At 35.6% G+C, this 21,370-nt stretch overlaps 1 protein-coding gene across 1 annotated transcript in view; it reads right to left on the bottom strand.

Moving 5' to 3' along the window:
* SNX2 (sorting nexin 2) overlaps positions 1-21,370 on the bottom strand; it is a 58,735-nt gene that overhangs the window by 28,720 nt on the left and 8,645 nt on the right. The window contains exons 2-5 of the mRNA XM_025986435.2: positions 7,019-7,136; positions 2,112-2,275; positions 534-600; positions 249-292 (exon numbers count right to left, since the gene is read on the bottom strand). Coding sequence (XP_025842220.1) covers positions 249-292; positions 534-600; positions 2,112-2,275; positions 7,019-7,136 — 393 coding nt within the window. The remainder of the gene's footprint in view (positions 1-248; positions 293-533; positions 601-2,111; positions 2,276-7,018; positions 7,137-21,370) is intronic.

Consider the following 21,370-nt stretch of genomic DNA (forward strand, 5'->3'; position numbering starts at 1 on the left):
CTGGTCACTTTCTCCTACCTTTGTCTATATTAAGTCCCTTCCTGTATACTTTCACAGAATATTTTACTTATACTTTAGAGAACATTACATTTAGAAAATGCTCTTAACTCAATGTAACTGCTTATTTGAAATCTTCAATGAATAGTAACCTCTGTAAAGACAGTAAATCCTTATACTTTATTTGCGGTTATAAACTCATACTATACATGGTGAGGGCTCACTATGTTTTTAAAGGAGCAAAGGCTCACCTTTGTTGTTACTCTATATGCCATGTAAGCATTCATGCCATCACCTATAAGAAAAGTCAAACAGTACTATTAAAAATAAGCTTAGCCACACACACAAAAGGTAACTGTGAAGTAATATGCTGACCGACTTGATCGTGATAAACAATTCATAATTTGTACATATCTTAAAAATAAAGGTACCATTTTAACATTTAACACTGCACTTAATAAAGAAAAACAGCATATTAATAACCAAGGTACTTATCACAAAGAAGCAAATTTAAAATATTGTAAATACTGACTCACCAACTTTTTCTGGATCTGATACACCAATTTCTATATCAAAAACATCTCCATTTGCTTCTTCTTCAATCTAGAAAAGACAATTCTTTTCATCTTAAGACTCCAAATTACATCACTGTTATAACACTAATAACTTCAATTTTTACCATCTTTTATTAGGGTTGTTGTCATAATAATTTAAAAAGCCACTCAGCACTCTGTTTCTGAAAAACAATAAAAGCTTTCATATTTCCTTGACTTTATTTATTTATTTAGATTTTATGTATTTATTCATGAGAGACAGAGAGAGAGAGAGAGAGAGAGAGAGAGAGAGGCAGAGACACAGGAAGAGGGAGAAGCAGACTCCATGCAGGGAGCCTGACGTGGGACTCGATCCGATCCCGGGTCTCCAGGATTACGCCCCCAGGATTACGCCCTGGGCCAAAGGCGGTGCTAAACCGCTGAGTCACCTGGGCTGCCCTCCTCGACAATATTTAAACACACACACACACACAACAGGAAAAGGATCATCTGGAGAAGTTACAGAAAATCTTGTGTTCTCACAACTCCTCAGATTTGGTTTTCTGTAGGAATACTGTGGAATTGTTGTTCTCTAAAGTGAGTCTTCAGATTCAGATAATTAAATACTGATACCTTAATTATTTTTTAATATGAGCACTTTTCAAAGTTGTATCTCTACTCTTTCAACAGGAGGTAGCCATTACTTTTGCCAATAGAATCCTCCATATCTGTAAAAATAACCACACTTAGAATATCATGATTTCTCTGATAAGCTAGGAAACACATGCTCTTTTTGAAACCCATGAGAGCACTATAAAGCACACTAAGTAGGAAAAATGATTAGCTTGTAAGACTGCACAGAAGCACTTTTTAATGCCTTTATAAATAAGCAATCCTAGGAGCAGCTCTGCAGGAAAGTCTTGTTACTCTCAAGAAAAGAACACAGAAATTGTTAAATCTTTAAACTATTTTAGAGTAATATTAATAGCTCAAGATTATCTAAAAGAAAAGTTTTTCTAACCATAATCTTTTTTTCTCCAAAGCTGCCCTGTTGTACAGATTTTTAAGAAACTAAACCTTATTTGAACTATAACATAAACTAAGCAAATCCTAAGTATACAGCTCAGTAACTTTCACAAACACAATCATTATTCACAGGAAGGCCCTCTTGTGCTTCCTCTCCATTTACAACCCATCCTGTACCCTGCCAACATAACCACTAATATTTACTGCATGATTCATCAAATAAAATTACTCAAAATGTCAATTAAAGTTTTCAAAGAACTTTCATACATTTTTCTCACTAACACAGAAACGCTGAGAGTCATAAATAAACATCATGAGATCATAAATGATAAAAATCTTTGACTTAAAAGGAAAGTAACGTGCCCAAGTCACTGGGTTAAAATGTGATAAAGATAAAATTAGAAGCCAAATCAGCTGACTTCTTTAGTCCAATACCTTTCCCTCAAAGTATCCAAAGGCTTTGATTAGAGATGACTAACAGGAGAGTGATTCTGTGGGGGAACAAAAAGCTTACTATTTACATATTAACTTAAGAGTACAAACATTTTCCCATACCTCCTCCCTGGATCTATCGAAGATCACAGGAGCAGACATACTCTTTGATTCAATTCTGGGAGCAATGAGTGTAGTAGGGGTCACAGGTGTGACTGCAGGAGAAGGTTCTGAAGAAAGGATAGGTTCCCTTTCTGGACTATCCAGAGAAACTTCTTCTGTGGCTTCTAGATACAGATTAAACAAGTTAGTTAAGGATACTGATAACAAACTTCAATAGCCTCTATAGCAGTTAACGAATTAAAAAAAATACTTTTATAATACCCACCAAAAAATCAAAATAATGTTACTTAAAAATCGTTGTTATAGTTTAATGAATCCTTCCTTAGTTGTTTATCAATACTTTAAAATCAACAGTTTGTTGATTTTAGGAAGAATTACAGTAAGTCAGCTTAATTATCTATACTAGTGGTAGGGATAAAGCTAGTAGAAAATCAATGATGTGGATAATTCCACATTCATTTGTGCTGGGTTTGTAATATATCTTATGCTTGGGGTAACTTACCTTTCAGTATCTTTTATTCAGGCTAACATTATGATTATTTTATACATACAAACAAATTTTATGACAACAGGCTGCCCAGGACTATCCCAGTTGGGATTAAAAATCTGTTATGGAAAATCCACAAAGTTAGTAATCTAAAGCAATTAACTGCTAAAGATTACTGAGTATTAGTTGAATACATAAACATGACACGAAGCAAACAGCTGTTTAGGTTTTAATTTAAAATGCTCATCCACTTGAAAAATCTAAAATTAAACATATTTAAAACCAGATCAAATCAATAAACTGTCTACAAGCTCTTTAACATTGTGCTAAATGCAATGGAGAAACACAAAGAAATGTAAAATATCATACCTGCCCTCAGGGAGTTTATAATCTAATTGGGAAGACAAGACACAAGGATGTGGAATGTTAAATAATAATAAAAGACAAGTAATAGCCAAGAGAACAATAAAAAGAATGTTATAAGACATTTAACTGCTATATGAACTACAAAACAAACTACCATTTGAGATGGGAGGCAGTACTTTAGGCTGGGGATATCTGCAATACTTTATGAAACTGATTTGAGAGGATATGGATGGGTAGAGAAAAAATGGAGGAAGAATTCTAGGAAAACAAAACAATAGCACAAACAAAAAGCAATCAGAAAAATGAAAATTACAGTCAATGGCCATAATGAAAACCACGGTTCTGTGGGATTATAGAACTGTTAACAGGAAAAGAAAGGCAGGGCTATAAGGGAAACAGAATCAGACCAGTGGTTTCTAACCTGAGATTCTTAGATTCCCAGAGGTTTGGGAAGGTAGTAATGGCAGTCAGTGATCCATTTTAATACCTCAAAAAGTATAGCAGTAACAACATATTTACCTGAAATAAGGTAAATAATGTTAACATTTACATTAAATGTAAACAGGTCAACATTTCATCAGTCTATTCTTACTGGTTTTCTCATATCAATGAGATCCTTACTTGACATAACTCTTTACATTTTTATATTAAACCAGAAATTTTTCCAACTGTGGTAACCAGAGAAGGAAAATAGACAACAGATGTAAAATAGACAGACAACAAATGACCTCAATATAAAAAATTAAAAGCTTTCTGGCTATTAAGGCTGCTAGTATTTATTTGTTTTTTAAAGAAATGAAACCAATGAACAACATAAGAAAATAAGAAAGCAGTGAATCAAAGCTAGAAAGTGTGAGATTATCTACAAATAGGCAAAACAACAAGCAGCAAATAAAATCTAAAATTCTCGAGAAGAGGTACTGCTATTGGCAACACATCCAGAGAGACAAAAGGCTAAAGGCATATTAACTTTACTGATCTATCAGGTAACTGATAGATATGGTAACTTTAGGTTTCCTATCACAATGTACTCAATAATAGCAGATTTTGTGTTCTTTGCAAAGACAAGTTGTTTCATAAATAATATGAAACCTCTATATAAGAAAAGCTAAATATGAACTAAGTGGCTAATCTGAAGGAGGAAAATGAAAATAAATGGGTATTTAGCATACTAATATACAGTCTGCCTTAAAGTCTTCTCATGACTTTAGCTAATACTACAAATTCACAAGTCTTAATTTAAACCAGACCTAAAGGTCCAGGAGATGCCTCAGACGTTTTAAGTACAAAGATGAACTTTTCCTGGGAAGAGATAATATATGGACAAGTATAAATCAATTATGTCAATGCCAGGGAAGAAATATTTCACTCATACTGTAGATGCTAGAGAATTTTTTAAACAAAGGAATATTCATGAAACTTACAATTTGTTTTTGTTTTTTGAAACTTACAATTTGTATTATTTGCTGAAATACTTAAGTGAAATAAGCTAAGGACCCTGGCAGAAATAAGATTTAAATGTCCAAGACAATTTCCAACTTTAGTAATTTGCTTACCCTCACTTATTCCTCTATGATAGCTTGATGTTCAGCAAAGCTTAGCGAGAAGGATCTAACAAATGGTGGAGGGGCTCTGTAGTCAACCATATTTGGTGAATGCACTCCAAGTAAACTAGTAACAGGAACATGTCACACTCCAACTCTTTCTGGTACCATGTTTGACAAAACAGTACCTGAAATGCTACCCAAAATATATCAATACTAATCTCTTCATGGTTTTAAAATCAAAATGGCTAGATCCCTAGAGAATTACTGATACTCTTTTCTCTAATATAGAAGTACATGTTCCTATTGCTTGACAACAGTCTTCATCATCCTGAAAACATATGCTGCTCTTTATTATGGTTTCCAATCATATTCCTCCATAAAAGAAGGAATGATATACCAGTTTAAAAGCATTAAAATAAGATGCAAGTGTACTATTAATGCATTCACATAAAAATGATCAAATTAGGTCTTAGAATATCTAATGATATCATTTTTTTAAATTTTATTTATTTATTCATGAGACACACAGAGACAGAGAGAGAGGCAGAAACACAGGCAGAGGGAGAAGCAGGCTCCACGCAGGGAGCCCGACATGGGACTCGATCCCAGGTCTCCAGGATCACGCCCTGGGCTGAAGGCAGGGCTAAATTGCTGAGCCACCTGGGCTGCCCTAATGATATCATTTTGAAATGCAGCTGAGTTTAAGATAAGAGATGAACCATAAAGGGTGCCTGGGTTGCTCAGTCAGTTAAGCATCCGACTCCTGATTTCAGCTTAGGTCATCATCTCAGGATAAGATCAACCCCCCCCCCCCCCACACACACACACCGCTGGAGTTTCTATGTTTGAAACAGAAACAGATGACTATATTTAGTCCCCGTCTCTCTCTCTTTTATGTTTTTTAAAGACTTTATTTGAGAGAGAGAGCACCAAGTACGAGTGGGAGGAAGGGCAGAGGGAGAAGGGAGAAAATCTTTAAGCAGATTTCCCGTGAGTGGGGAACCCAATACGGGGCTTGATCTCATGACCCTGAGATCAAGACCTGAGTTGAAACCAAGAGTTAGACATTTAACCAACTAAGTCACCAATGTGCCACCCTCTCTTTTTCTAACAAATAACAGCAGTGACAATAATTGAATGACAATATTTAATACAGATGCTAGGTAAATACGAGTAAGATTTTTCTCATCAAGCCAAGTAAGCAAATATTGTATAGTCCTCACTTGGCAAATCAATTAGTGTGCATACTGATAAAAAAAAATACAAAAAAAAAAAAAAAAAAAAACCACCAAAAAACCTTCACATAGTTCTGTTGTTAGTTTCTGCATACTCCTTCTGTATGAATTCTGAGACTTCACAAGGTGAAAAGCTCTTTTATAAAAAGAATAATCTGAAACTTCTATGTATAACTCTATACATACACACAATTTTAGATTGGTATCCATTACTCAGGAGAGAAAGGACTTATATCAGTTTCTAGTTTAACACACAAATGCCATAAAAAAACTTTTAAGAGCTGACTGGGAAAAAGTCCATAAAAGGAAACAAAAAGGATTGTTACAACTCTGGTTAATTCTAAGCTGTTAGGCAGCAAATAAATAAATAAATAAGAAACATTATTGGTATTTATTAGTATGGTATTTTAAATTCTGACGTGATAAAATACATGAATTCATCTGTAATAAAAAATTCATAAAACTGATCAAACAGGAACTTGTAAGGACCTATGTGATAGAGAAGCGTATCTTCAAACAAAAAGTATTTATACAAAAAAATACAGAATGGTTCAAATACGCAACTACTATAAAACCTGAGGACACAATATTAAATTTTAACTCAATGAAAACCAGTTGAGGTGAATTAACAAAGATTTACTACTTTAATTTTGTGTCATTAATTCAAAAAAAAGATTTGCCTTTCAATATCCAAACATTAACTTTTACCTAAATTTAATGTTAAAACAGATGTAACTGTTTTGAAAAAAATTCATTATTTTAAAGGTAGGAGACTATACCAAATCCTGCCCTGTAAAACAAATTTCTCAACCATCAATTTACTCATCCAGAAGTGAATCAAAATACAACAGGTGGTAAATACTGAAGTATTTTATTAAAACAGAAAAAGATTTTAAATGATTTTAAAATCCCGAGTTAATTTTGCTGTGACAACCTGTAAGTAACAAAGATTTTAAACGCTGATATTTTCCAAAGTATGAATGCCACAACCATTAGTTTTTTGAGTGTAAGTACTGATCAAAACATCAAATTATAATATTTGATTTATTTTCAAATGCTTAAAACCAGAAAGGATCATGGTTTGCTTCTCTCAACAATCTATATTTTTCACAAAGTGATCTAATTGGAAATTTCCTATCAAGTTGTTAACAAGAAGAACTACCACTAACTAATACCTTACACAAAATTTCAGTTTTGCTTTAGAGAGTATCTTGTAACAGGATATATACTACGGTGGAATATTACTAAAAAAATAAAGATATTTATAATTACCTGCAAAAAGATCTTCTCTGTCATCATCTAGCACCACCTCTGCAGGTTTGGGACCATTGGAGTTTGTACTAACATCTTCTGCAGGAAGACTAGCTGGTTCTGGAGATGATGGACTTGACTGTTAAAAATACCAATATTAGATAAAGGATTATCATGTTTAATTACGACTCTACACATCATAGAAATAGAACATTCTCTTGATAGAAAGGGAATAAAGAACAAGGACAGCTATTTATAGCTACTTTAAGGGAAGAATAAACCAAAACCACATTTTTATTCACTTTCCTTCTTAACAAAAGTCACTAAAGATTTAAAAAAATATTTTCCAGTCATCCCTTTAGATATACTGACTTGTCTTGTTGAGTTATAATTAACAAAGATTTAGTGTTTTACAGCCATATATAGTAACACTGTTTACTATACAATACTAAAAGAAATTCAGATTTGAAAACATGTTGTGTGTATAAGTTCAAGTATTCCTTTCCTGTAAAAGTTTAATACTATTTGAATTAAAATTACTATCATTCTAAAATTGCTAATTGCTATAGTAGTTGCGTATTTATAGTTTGCTTCTTCCCAAACATTGTATTTCAACTGAACTTAGGGACTGTTTTCGCACTTCTTAATTTTAAAGTATAACGACCAACATAATAGAAGCTACACTGTGAAGCTTTTAGCTTTATTACAGGTTTTCGTATAATAGTTAAAACCAATAGTCTTTTTTTAAAAAAAGACATAAAAATGAACGTGTGTATGTCAAAAGCATACAGCTAGGTATTTTCGCAAACCAAACACACCTGTGTAACCAGCACCCAGCTCTAGAAAGAGAACATATCAGCATGGATTAGTTTTCCCTGTTTTTGTTCTTCATAAAAGTGGAATCATACAGAATATTCTTTTGTTTTTGTTCTTAATGTTATGTTTTAAGACACATCCATACTGTTGTTATAGTAATAAATTACACATTCTTGTTGCTGCAAAATATCCATTTTAAATATACCTCAATCAATTCATTCTATTACTGACGGACATATGGGTAGTTATCAGTTTTGTCCCACTATCAATAATGTTGTATAAACTTCCTAATATATGTGTCTTTTAGTAAACATGTGAACAAATTTGTGTTTGGTATATATGAGTAGAACAGCTAAATGATAGGGTAGGTGAATATTCTGCTTTAGAAATCTAAAGTGGCTGCACATTTTGTGAAAACATCAATTGCTCCACAACCTTGTCAACATTTTGATATATTTTATCTTTTTCATTTTAGCTATTATGGTGGTATAAGGTATATCTTATCGTGTTTGAATTTGCATTTCCCTCATGAACAATGATGCTCAGCAATTTTTCATGTTAAATGGCCTTTGAATATCCTCTTTGAAAAGGTTTAATTCATTTACAGAGAGAGAGCATGCATGCATATGGTGGAGGGGCTGAGGAAGAGAGTATAATTATGAATATGCCTAAAAACTGGCCCCAAGTTTATCAATCACATTATCTACAATACTGAAGAATTTGAAATAACCTAAAGCATATCCACATAAAAAATGTAGCACAGTAATCTCAACAAACTAAAAATACAGGGGAACTTTATCAATTTGAGAAAAAATAGCTACAAAAATCCTACATCAACATTTTTTTTAAAGTAAGCTCCACACCCAATGTGGGGCTTGAGCTCACAATCCTAAGATCAAGAGTTACATGCTCTACCCAATGAGGCAGCCAGGCACCTCCTACATCAAACTTAATGGTGGGAAACTAGAAGCTTTCTCACTAAGAATAGGAACAAAACAAGGATGTTAACTCTTACCACTACTTTTCAACATTGTATTGGAAGTTCTAGCTAATGCAATAAGACAAGCAAGGCATAAAAATTGGGAAGGAAAAAATATAACTGCCTTTGTTAACAGATGATATCAGTGTCTAAGTAGAAAATCCAAACAAAACAGCCTCCCAGAACTAATATGCACTTACAGCAAAGCTGCAGCATATAAGATTAACATGCAGAACTTAAGTCACTTTCTTACATAGCATCACTGAAAAATAGAATTTGAAGTTAAAAACAGTAACATTCCCCCCAAAATGAAATACTTAGGTATACTCTCATAAAACATGTATAAGATGTGTATGGGGAAAACTCCAAAACTCTGATGAATGAAATAGAAGACCCAATAAATGGAAAGATGTTCATGTTCATAAGTAGGAAGGCTAAATACTTTCAAGATGCCAGTTCTTCCCAACTTGATATAGAGATTCGATTTAATCTCAATCAAAATTGGAGAAAGTTATTTTGTGGATATCAATAAAATAATCTTAAACTTTATAGAGAGAGGCAAAAAAACCAGAATAGCCAAAAGAACACTGAATGAAAAGAACAAAATTGGAGGACTAAAGCTACTTGACTTCAAGCTTATATTAATCAATACATAATGTGGTATTGGTGGAAGAATAGAAGAATGGAAGAGAAAAGCCCCAAAATATATAAATATAATCAACTGATCTTTGAAGAATGAACAAAGAAGAGAATAGGGAAAAAAACAGTCTCTTCAGCAAATAGTGTTGGCTTAACTAGACATTCACATGCAAAATATGAATCTGCAGAGACCTTACACCCTTCACGAAAATCAACTCAAAATGGATTACATACCTAAATGTAAAGCACAAAAGTGTAAAATTCCTAGAAACAGGAGAAAATCTTGATGACCTTGGATTTGGCAGTGAGTTTTCAGATCCAATAACAAATGCACGCTCCATTAAAGAATTGATAAACTTGGGCAGCCCGGGTGGCTCAGCAGTTTGGCGCTGCCTTTGGCCCAGGGTGTGATCCCAGAGACCCAGGATCGGGTCCCACGTCCGGCTCCCTGCATGGAGCCTGCTTCTGCCTGTGTCTGTGCCTCTCTCTCTCTCTCTGTGTCTCTCATGAATAAATAAATAAAATCTTAAAAAAAAAAAAAAAAAGAATTGATAACTTCATTAAAATTAAAACTTTCTGTGAAAAATACTGTCAAGAGAATTAAAAAAAAGCCACAGTTTGGGAGAAAAATGAAAAGATGCCCCACACCATATATAGAGAAATGCAAATTAAAATAACAGTGAGATAACACTATACCTCATGAAGGTGTATCTAATAGGTGTATACTTATTAGAATGGTCAAAAATCTTTAACTCTGACAACACCAAATGCTGGCAAAAGGAACTCTCATTCACTTCTGGTGAGAATGCAAAATGGTACAGTTAATTTGGAAAACAGTTTGGGAGTTTCTTTTAAGACTAAACATATTCTTGGGGCACCTGGGTGATTCAGTGGTTAAGTATCTGCCTCTGGCACAGGTCGTGATCCTGGGGTCCTGGGGTCGAATCCCACATCGGGCTCCCTACAGGGAGCCTGCTTCTCCCTCTACCTGTGTCTTTTCCTCTGTGTATCTCTCATGAATAAATAAATAAACTCTTAAGGAAAAAAAACACTAAACATATTTACCATATAGTTCAGCAATCACTCTCTTTAGTACTTATCCAGAAGAGCTGAAAACTTATGTACACACAAAAACCAGTACACGATGTTTACAGCAGCTATATTCATAACTACCAAAACGGGAAACAACCAAGATGTCCCTTAGTAGGTTAATAAGTAAACTGGTGCTTCCAGTCAATGGAATGTTATTCAGCACTAAAAGGAAATGAGCGATCTAGTGATGAAAAGATACAGGGAAAACTCAAATGCATATTAGTAAGTGAAAGAATCCAGTATAAAAAGATTACTGGGATGCCTTCATCTGCCTTCAGCTCAGGTTGTGAACCTGGGGTCTAGGGATCAAATCCTGCATCAGGCTCCGTGCAAGGAGCCTGCTTCTCCCTCTGCCTATGTCTCTGCCTCTGCGTGTCTCTCATGATAAGTAAATAAAATTTTTAAAAAGATTACTTATCGCATGATTCCAACTATATGATAATCTGGAAAGTGCAAAACTATAAAGATGGTAAAAAGATCAGTATACTGGAAGGGAAGGAGGGATGAAGAGGTGGAAACACATGATTTCTGGACAGTGAAACGACTCTGTGTGATATTAGGGTGGATATACATCACGTCCTTACACACCTGTCCAAACCCACAGCATGCAAAACTATAAACTATAAAATTTGGTGATTACAATGTGTCAATGTAGATTCATCAATCAGAACAAACGTACCATACCACTTCTGTGGACGAAGTTGACAATGAGGGATAACGCATATATAGGGGCAACATATGGGAAATCTCTGCACCTTCACTCAACTTTGCTGTAAGCTTAATACTGTTCTAAAAAATAAGTCTATTAAAAAAAATAATAAAGCAGAGTAGCACAGTAAAAGGCTTATGTCATTATATGGAAAAAGTGGGTACCTACACACGATTCAACTTTCTGATAATATTCATTAAAACTAAGATATACTTATATTGAATAAGACATAAGCACTAAGGTCTTATATACAACTTGTTCACTAAACTAGAGCAGTCAGTCACTTACTAAAAGCTGTAGGAACTTGTCTTTGTTCCTGCCTCCCCATGCCTCTTTTGGTTTCCTAGTAAGTAAGTGCCAAGAGGTGTGCAATGAGGAAGTGATGGAAGGGAACAACGATGACTTAATTGCCTAGAGCACAAGTTCTGGGTGATCAGAACTAGTTCTCCAACATATGCAACTGTAGACACATCAGCATTTTTAATAAATGTGTATTTGCCCCCCTACATCATCACCTAGTAGTGTGCTGGAAATTATCCTTATAAAAAGTTCCAAAATTGTTGTGAATGCCTTAGTATTTAAGATCCCAAACAAGATTAAAGAAGCCCACTACAGCCCCTTTTTCTTCCAGTGATTAACACTAAAAGCTGTGGATAGAATACACAAAACAAAATCCTAAAATTAAATGATGACAGGTAAACTGGAAAAGGAGACAAAAACGCAAGGGTGAGTTTTATTTTATTTTATTTTTTTTGTCCTTCTTTTCTCTTTCAGCTCCCTGAGAATGGCTCTAACTGTAGAACTATATACTATAGTGTGAATAGCAATGAGACCAAGAAAAACTTTTATCTTCTGATTGTCACACCAGGACTGCTGCTACCAAGAGAATGTAGGTGGAATTTTTTTTCCCCCTTTTCCTCCTCTCCCTATCCCATTTTCTTTCCCGACCCTGCCCTGAAGCCAAACCCAGTAGCTTATTAGGTGCAAGAAACCAGCAATGATGAGAGCACTGACTTCTAAAATCCAAGAGAAAATTTACTTTTCTGGCCAGCTGAGTCAGGGAAACAGGACCTAGAAATCTGAACAGGAGGAGACAGACATCCTCCTTTGTATTTTCTCTCCTTCCTTTTACCACTATTCTGCAAGAGTGACCTAAGCTGAGTGGAAGTGGGTGACAATGCAGCAGGTTCAACTCTGACAGAAGACAAAGCTCCTAGGAAACAGCCTTGGAAAACAGAGGTCACTGTGGGTTTCCCAAAGAACAGATTTGTTTTCTGTCCATTACAATAAAATGTCTTCTCTAGAACAAAGAAGAGGCACATTTATTGCCTATTTTAAGGATATGGGTTTTTCAGCTGTGACACAAACCAAAGACAGATGCAATATCAACCTCCCCTTCTCACCCCATCACATCACCCCATCAAGAGAGATAGAGAAAACTGGCACAAATGTGATATTCATGTGGCTTGCTATGCTTTGAATAAAAATGTTTAATCAAGTCTTCTTCCAGCAAGCATAAAACATTTTCTAGATTTGAAGGAAGATAAAATTTCATACTCTTTTCAGTTTCTGACAGAAAAAGCCAGTGAACCTGATAAGAAAATATCCAATCTGAATAACAGAGAAGGAAAAAAACAAAACAAAACAAAACAAAACAAAAAAAGCAGAAACTCAGGAACCTGTGAGATAATATTAAAAATTCTAACATTCATGTCACTGGAATTCTAGAAAGAAGCACGCAAAAATATTTCAACAAATGATAGATAAAAACATTCCAAATTCGTTGAAAGACATAAATTTACAGAATCAAGAACAAGCAAACTCCAAAAGAACATTGTTGCTATAAACATTGGGGTGCAGGTGTCCTGCCGTTTCACTGCATCTGTATCTTTGGGGTAAATCCCCAGCAGTGCAATTGCTGGGTCCTAGGGCAGCTCTATTTTTAACTCTGAGGAATCTCCACACTGTTTTCCAGAGTGGCTGTACCAGTTCACATTCCCACCAACAGTGCAAGAGGGTTCCCCTTTCTCCACATCCTCTTCAACATTTGTTGTTTCCTGTCTGGTTAATTTTTTTATCATTCTCACTGGTGTGAGGTGGGATGTCATTGTGGTTTTGATTTGTATTTCCCTGATGGCAAGTGATGCAGAACATTTTCTCATGTGCTTCTTGGCCATGTGTATGTCTTCTTTGGTGAAATTTCTGTTCATGTCTTTTGCCCATTTCATGATTCGATTGTTTGTTTCTTTGCTGTTGAGTTTAATAAGTTCTTCATAGATCTTCGATACTAGCCCTTTATCTGATAGGTATATCTGCAAGATTTGCAAATATCTTCTCCCATTCTGTAGGTTGCCTTTTAGTTTTGTTGACTGTTTCTTTTGCTGTGCAGAAGCTTTTCATCTTGATGAAGTCCCAGTAGTTCATTTTTGCTTTTGTTTCTCTTGCCTTCATAGATGTATCTTGCAAGAAAGTGCTATGGCCAAGGTCAAAAAGGGTGTTGCCTGTGTTCTCCTCTAGGATTTTGATGGATTCTTGTCTCACATTTAGATCTTTCATCCATTTTGAGTTTATCTTTGTGTATGGTGTAAGAGAAGGGTCTAGTTTCATTCTTCTGCAGGTGGCTGTCCAATTTTCCCAGCACCATTTATTGAAGAGACTGTCCTTTTTCCACTGGATAGTCTTTCCTGCTTTTTAGCATATTAGTTGACCATAGAGTTGGGGGCCCATTTCTGGGTTCTCTATTCTGTTCCATTGATCTTTGTGTCTGTTTTGCGTGCCAGTACCACACTGTCTTGATGATCACAGCTCTGTAGTACAACTTGAAATCCGGCATTGTGATGCCCTCGGGCTCTGGTTTTCTTTTTCAATATTCCCCTGGCTATTCGGGTTTTTTTCTGATTCCACCCAAATCTTAAGATGATTTGTTCCAACTATGTGAAGAAAGCCCATCGTATTTTGATAGAGATTGCATTAAATGTGTAAATTGCCCTGGGTACCACTGACATTTTCACAATATTAATTCTTCCAATCCATGAGCATGGAATATTTTTCCATCTCTTTGTGTCTTCCTCAATTTCTTTCAGAAGTGTTCTGTAGTTTTTAGGGTATAGATCCTTTACCTCTTTGCTTAGGTTTATTCCTAGGTATCTTATGCTTTTGGGTGCAATTGTAAATGGGACTGACTCCTTAATTTCTTTTTTTTTAGTTTCATTATTAGTGTATAGAAATACCACTGAATTCTGGGCATTGATTTTGTATACTGCCACACAGCGGAACTGCTGTATGAGTTCTAGCAATCTTGGGGTGGAGTCTTTTGGATTTTCTATGTACAGTATCATGTCACCTGCAAAGAGGGAGAGTTTGACTTCTTTGCCAATTTGAATGCCTTTTATTTCTTTTTGTTGCCTGATTGCTGAGGCTAAGACTTCTAGTACTATTTTAAATAGTAGTGGTGAAAGTGGACATCCCTGTCGTGTTCCTGATCTTCGGGAAAGGCTCCCAGTGTTTCCCCATTGAGAATATTTGCTGTGGGCTTTTCGTAGATGGCTTTTAAGATGTTGAGGAATGTTCCCTCTATCCTACACTCTGAAGAGTTTTGATTAGGAATGGATGCTGTATTTTGTCAAATGCTTTCCCTGTATCTATTGAGAGGATCATATGGTTCTTGTTTTTTCTCTTGTTGATACGATCTATCACATTGATTGCTTTACGAGGGCTGAACTAGCCTTGCATCCCAGGGATAAATCCTACTTGGTCATGGTGAATAATCTTAATGTACTGTTGGATCCTATTGGCTGGTATCTTGTTGAGAATATTTACATCTGTGTTCATCAGGGATACTGATCTATAATTCTCCTTTTTGGTGGGGTCTTTGGTTTTAGAATTAAGGTGATGCTGGCCTCATAAAACAAGTTTGGAAGTATTCCATACCTTTCTATCTTTCAGAACACATTTAGTAGAATAGGTATTGTTTCTTCTTTAAATGTTTGATAGAATTCCCCTGGGAAGCCCTCTGGCCCTGGACTTTTGTGTCTGGGGAGGTTTTGAATGACTGCTTCAATTTCCTCCTTAGTTATTGGCCTGTTCAGGTTTTCTATTTCTTCCTGTTCCACTTTAGTTTGTGGTTTTCCAGAAATATGTCCATTTCTTCCAGATTGCCTAATTTACTGGCATATAGGTGCTCATAATGTTTTAAAAATCATTTGTATTTCCTTGGTATCGGTTGTGATCGCTCCTTTTTATTTGTGATTTTATTAATTTGAGTCTTTTCTCTTTTTAATAAGGCTGGCTAATGGTTTATCTATCTTATTAACTCTTTCAAAAAACCAACTCCTGATTTTGTTGATCTGTTCTACAGGTCTGGTCTCTATTTCATTGAGTTCTGCTCAAAACTTTATCAACTCTCTTCTTATGCTTGGTGTAGGTTTTATTTGCTGTTCTTTCTCCAGTTCCTTTGGGTGTGAGGTTAGCTTGTGTATTTGAGTTTTTTCTAATTTTTTGAGGGATGCTTGTATTGCAATGTATTTCCCTCTTAGGACTGCTTTTGCTGTATCCCAAAGATTTTGAATGGTTGTGTCTTCATTTTCATTAGTTTCCATAAATCTTTTTAATTCTTCTCTAATTTCCTAGTTGAGCCTTTCATCTTTTAGCAGGATGCTCTTTAACATCCACGTGTTTTTCTTCCAAATTTCTTCTTGTGATTGAGTTCAAGTTTCAAAGCATTATGGTCTGAAAATATGCAGTGGACAATCTCAGTCTTTTGTTATCGATCGAGACCTGATTTGTGACCCAGTATGTGGTCTATTTTGGAGAAAGTTCTATGTGCTCTTGAGAAGAATGTGTATTCAGTTGCTTTTGGATGTAAAGTTCTGTAAATATCTGTGAAATCCATCTGGTCCGGTGTACCATTTAGAGCTCTTGTTTTGGGACACCTGGGTGGCTCAGCAGTTGAGTGTCTGCCTTTGACTCAGGGTGTAATTCCAGGACTGAGTCCCACATCAGGCTCCTTGCAGTAGGCCTGCTTCTCCCTCTGCCTATGTCTCTGCCTCTCTCTGTGTCTCTCATGAATAATTAGATAAATCTTTTAAAAAAGAAAAAGCTCTGTTTCTTTGGAGATGTTCTGCTTAGAATATCTGTCATTTGCAGAAAGTGCCGCATTGAAGTCTCTAACTATTAGTGTATTATTTTCTAAGTATGTCTTTACTTTGGTTATTAATTGATTGATATACTTGGCAGCAGCTCCCACATTAGGGGCATAAATATTCATGATTGTTAGGTCCTCTTGTTGGATAGATCCTTTAAGTATGATACAGTGTCCCTCCTTCATCTCTTACTACAGTCTTTGGGATAAATTTTAATTTATCTGATATGAGGATTGCTACCTCAGCTTTCTTTTGAGACCATTTGAATGGCAAATAGTTCTCCAACCTTTCATTTTCAGGCTGTAGGTGTTCTTAGGTCTAAAATAAGTCTCTTGTAGACAGCAAATAGAGGAGTCTTACTTTTTTATCCAGGCGGGGATACCCTACATCTTTTGATGGGATCATTAAGCCTATTCACGTTCAGAGTTACTATTGAAAGATATGAATTTAGGGATCCCTGGGTGGCGCAATGGTTTGGCACCTGCCTTTGTCCCAGGGCGCGATCCTGGAGACCTGGGATCGAATCCCATGTCGAGCTCCTGGTGCGTGGAGCCTGCTTCTCCCTCTGCCTGTGTCTCTGCCTCTCTCTCTCTCTGTGACTATCATAAATAAATAAAAATTTTAAAAAAAGATATGAATTTAGTGTCATCATAATACCCATTCAGTCCGTTTTTGTGGCTTATTTTTTTGGGCTTCCTCCTTCTTTTACAAGGTCCCTCTTAATATTTCTTGCAGAGCTGGTTTGGTGGTCACATATTCTTTCAGTTTCTGCCTATCTTGGAAGCTCTTTATCTCTCCTTCTATTCTGAATGAGAGTCTTACCGGATAGAGTATTCTTGGCTGCATGTTCTTCTCATTTAGTATCCTGAATATATCCTGCCAGCCCTTTCTGGCCTGCCAGGTCTCTGTGGACAGGTCTGATGTTAATCTAATATTTCTCCCCATAGAAGTTAGGGATCTCTTGTCTCTTGCTTGAAGGATTTTCTCTTTATCTTTGGAATTTGCAAGTTTCACTATTAAATGTCGAGGTGTTGAACGGTTTTTGATTTTGTTTTTTTTTTTTTTTTTGGGGGGGGGGGAACCTATCTCCTGGATTTGAATGCCTGTTTCCCTCTCCAAATTAGGGAAGGTCTCAGCTATGATTTGTTCAAATAGGCTTTCTGGTCCTCTATCCCTCTCGGCGCCCTCTGTAACCCCAATTATACTTACATTTTCCCTTCTGAGGCTGTCATTTATTTCCCTTAACCTTTCCTCATGGTCTTTTCATTGTTTTTCTCTTTTTTCCTCAGCTTGCCATCAACTTGTCTTCTATGTCTCTCACTCTTTCTCCTACCTCATTAACCCTCGTCATTAGAACCTCCAGTTTGGATTGCATCTTTTAATTGGTTTTTAATTTCGGCCTCATTAGATCTAAATTCTTCAGTCACGAAGTCTCTTGATTCCTTTACGCTTTTTTTCCCAAAGCCACCAGTAGCTTTATAATTGTGCTTAACTGGCTTTCTGACACCAAACTGTAATCCAAATTCTGTACTCTATTGCTTCTCATGCTTTCTTTTGTGGTGAGTTCTTCTTTCTAGTCCTTCTTCTCAGTGAAGAGTGGCTGTATGAGTGGGCTGAGTCAAGAATATCAACCACAACCTAAGTAAATTTTACCCTAGATGATTCTGCTGAGGTCAGAGACCAGAAATTGAAACCAAAGATCAGAACGAAATAAAACAAAAGGACCATTAAAGTGAAAAACAAATTTTAAAACAAAGTAGCAAAAAATAAAAATTGTAAAGAAGAGGAGAAAAAAAAAAACAAAAAAAAGAAAAAGAAAGAAAAGAAAAAAAAGAGGGGGGACTAGGAGATGGTGGAGGGAGAATGTAGTCTACCTGAGGGATTCTAGAGGGTGATCCTCTTGTTTCTGAGTATATTAAGTTCTGTATGTTAGAAGATGCTCAGTCCCAAATTTCTATAAAGCAGAAATACTTGTAGAGGGCCCCAACATTGACCACCAAAACATAAATGAGATAAAATAGGGGGGCAGAATGCGAATAAGGAATCTCACAGAATGAACCAGCATGGTATACCACTTGGTTCTGGATGCATACTGGTCATGTTTTAGAAGGTATTCAACTTCCGCCATTGTAGAACAAAATGAGGCAGAGAAAAGAAAAAAAAAAAAAAAAAAACCACAAAAAAACCTGTATCTTGTGTATCTCCCAAAATTAAGTTGAGTATGTTGAAGGGAATCTAGAAGTGGAAAATATATCTAGGACCTTGTCAGAAGCAAAAACCCTTCTCTCTGCAGTATTCCAGTTCATAGGTTTTCAGGATGATTTGAAAGTTATCTAGGTAAATTGGTGGGGCCCAGTGAGCTGAGGACCCTACTCCTCCGCCATCTTGCCCTCCCCCCAAAAAAGTCTTACTTTAAAGATACAGATCGTTAACAGTAAAGAGACTATAAAGAGCAATAAAGAGACAAATCATATGATAAAAGGATCATCAATTTACCAAGAAACCATAACAATATTATAAGTCTATGTTTCTAAGAACAGAGCATCACTGTGAAGGGAAAAACCTAACAAAAAATATAAATAAAGAATTAAAAATCTACATTACATTTGGAGACTTCAACACTCTTCTCTCAGTAATAGAATAGATAAGTAACAAGGCAAAAAATTAAGAAAGCAAAAGCTGATTCTCTGAGAAGATCACAAGATGTCCTCTAGCAAGACTAAAATAAATGAATAAATAAGTAAACAGAAGACATAAACTATCAATATCAGGAATGAAAAGGCAGGGGCATCACCCACAGACGCCACAGACATGGTCACAGGATAATAGAGTATTTTCTTTTAAAGATCTTATTTATTCATGAGAAACACACAGAGAGAGGCTAGGCAGAGGGAGAAGCAGGCTCCTCCACATAGGGAGCCTGATGTAAGACTCAACCCCCGGACGAGAATCACAAACCAAAGGCAGATGCTCAACCGCTGAGCCACCCAGGCATCCCAGGATAATAGAGTATTATGAAAAACCTTATGCCCATAAATTTCACAATTTAGACTGAATGGACAAATTCCTTGAAAGACCCATACTACAGAAGTTCTACAAGAAATAACCCTGTATATATCATGAATTTGAAGTTAAAAGTCTTTCAAAAACAAAACTACATGCTCAGATGATTTCACTAGTGAGTCCTATGAAGACATAAGACTAATTTCATACTTCTTCAAGAATATAGAAGAGGAATAAACACTCTCCAATTCCTTTAATGAGACCAGTATTTCTGATACCAAAATTAAAGACATTACAAATAAAAGAAAATACTACACAAATACCTATCATGACAATAATTGCCTAAACAAAATACTATCAAGCTGAATACAGCAACATATAAAAAGGTTAAGTACATATATGATTCTATGGGCTTATTCTAGGAAAGCAAGGTTTATTCAGTGTTTTAAAATCAATCATTATAGGGATGCCTGGGTGGCTTGGTGGTTGAGCATCTACCTTTGGCTCAGGTAGTGATCCTGGACTCCCCAGGATCAAGTCCTGCATCAGGCTCCCTGGAGAGAGCCTGCTTCTCCCTCTGCCTCTCTTTGTGTGTCACTCATGAATAAATAAAATCTTTTAAAGATAAAATAAAAACAAAAAGATAAAAATCAATCATTATAATCCACATTATAATTAACCTTAGAAGAAAACTACATAATCATCTTATTAAATGCAGAAAAGGAATTTGCTAACACCAGCCTTCACTTGTGAATATAAAATTTCAGAAAACTAAGAATAAAACTCCTTTAATCTGATGAAAGAAATCTAGAAAAAAACTTAAGGGGCAACTTGCTGGCTCAGTCAATAGAATATGCAACTCTGAATCCTGAGGTTTTGAGTTCAAGTCCCATGTTGGTGGAGAGATTACTTAAAAAATAAAATGTTTAAAAAACAAAAAAACCTAACAGGTAACATCATATGTAAGAAAGAAAGAATATTACCCTCCTAAAGTTCACAAAAGGGAAAGTGATACCCACTTTTACTACTCCTATTCAATATTATACTAATGGTCCTAGCTATTACATTAAGGCATACAGACTGGAAACAAAACTCCAAATCACAAACAGCATGATTATATACATGAAAATCCCATGGATGCTACAAAAAAACACTACTATACCTAATGAGTGCTTAGTGCAGTTCCTGGATAGAGGGTCAACAGGCCACCAATAAATAAATGTAAAAGAAATCGTGAAATAAGTATAAGCCAACAAAATATGTGCTAGATTGGTACGCTGAAAACTATAGTGATGAAAAAAATCAAGTAAATTAACAAAATGTAAAGAAACAGTAAATCTATGCCTTAAAGGCTCAACGTGTTAAATCTCCCAAAATTAATCTATGGATTCATCACAATCCCAAATAAAAATCTCAGGTGGAAGTTTTGGTAGAAATCAATCATTTGATCTTAAACTTATATGGAAAGGCAAAAGTAGAAGAGCCAAAACAATTTAGAAAAAAGTCAATGGACTCATATGACTGATTTCAAGACTCAGTTACAGTAAGACAGCATACAACTGGCAAAAGAAAACAGTAAATCAGTGAAATAGAATGGAGTCCAGAAATAGATGTATGCACATATGTATGTTCAACTGACCTTTGAAAAAGATGCAAAGATAACTCATCAAGAAACGTTTTAAATCAAGTTTTTTTTTTTTAAGATTTTATTTATTCATGAGAGACACACAGAAAGAGAAGGGCAGAGACACAGGCAGAGGGAGAAGCAGGCCCCATGCAGGGAGCCCAATGTGGGACTCAATCCCAGGACTCCAGGATCACACTCTGGTCAGAAGGCAGGCGATAAACCGCTGAGCCACCCAGGCGTCCCATAAGTTTAGCTTCTTAAACTTAGCACAGAGCATCTGAAATTCACTGATGATGTTGTATAAACTGCAAAATACAATCAATCAAATTGAAGTAACATTTACTGGACACTCCACTTATCAACATCT

Source organism: Vulpes vulpes, chromosome 12, assembly GCF_048418805.1.
Source record: "Vulpes vulpes isolate BD-2025 chromosome 12, VulVul3, whole genome shotgun sequence".
In the NCBI taxonomy this organism is placed as follows: domain Eukaryota; kingdom Metazoa; phylum Chordata; class Mammalia; order Carnivora; family Canidae; genus Vulpes; species Vulpes vulpes.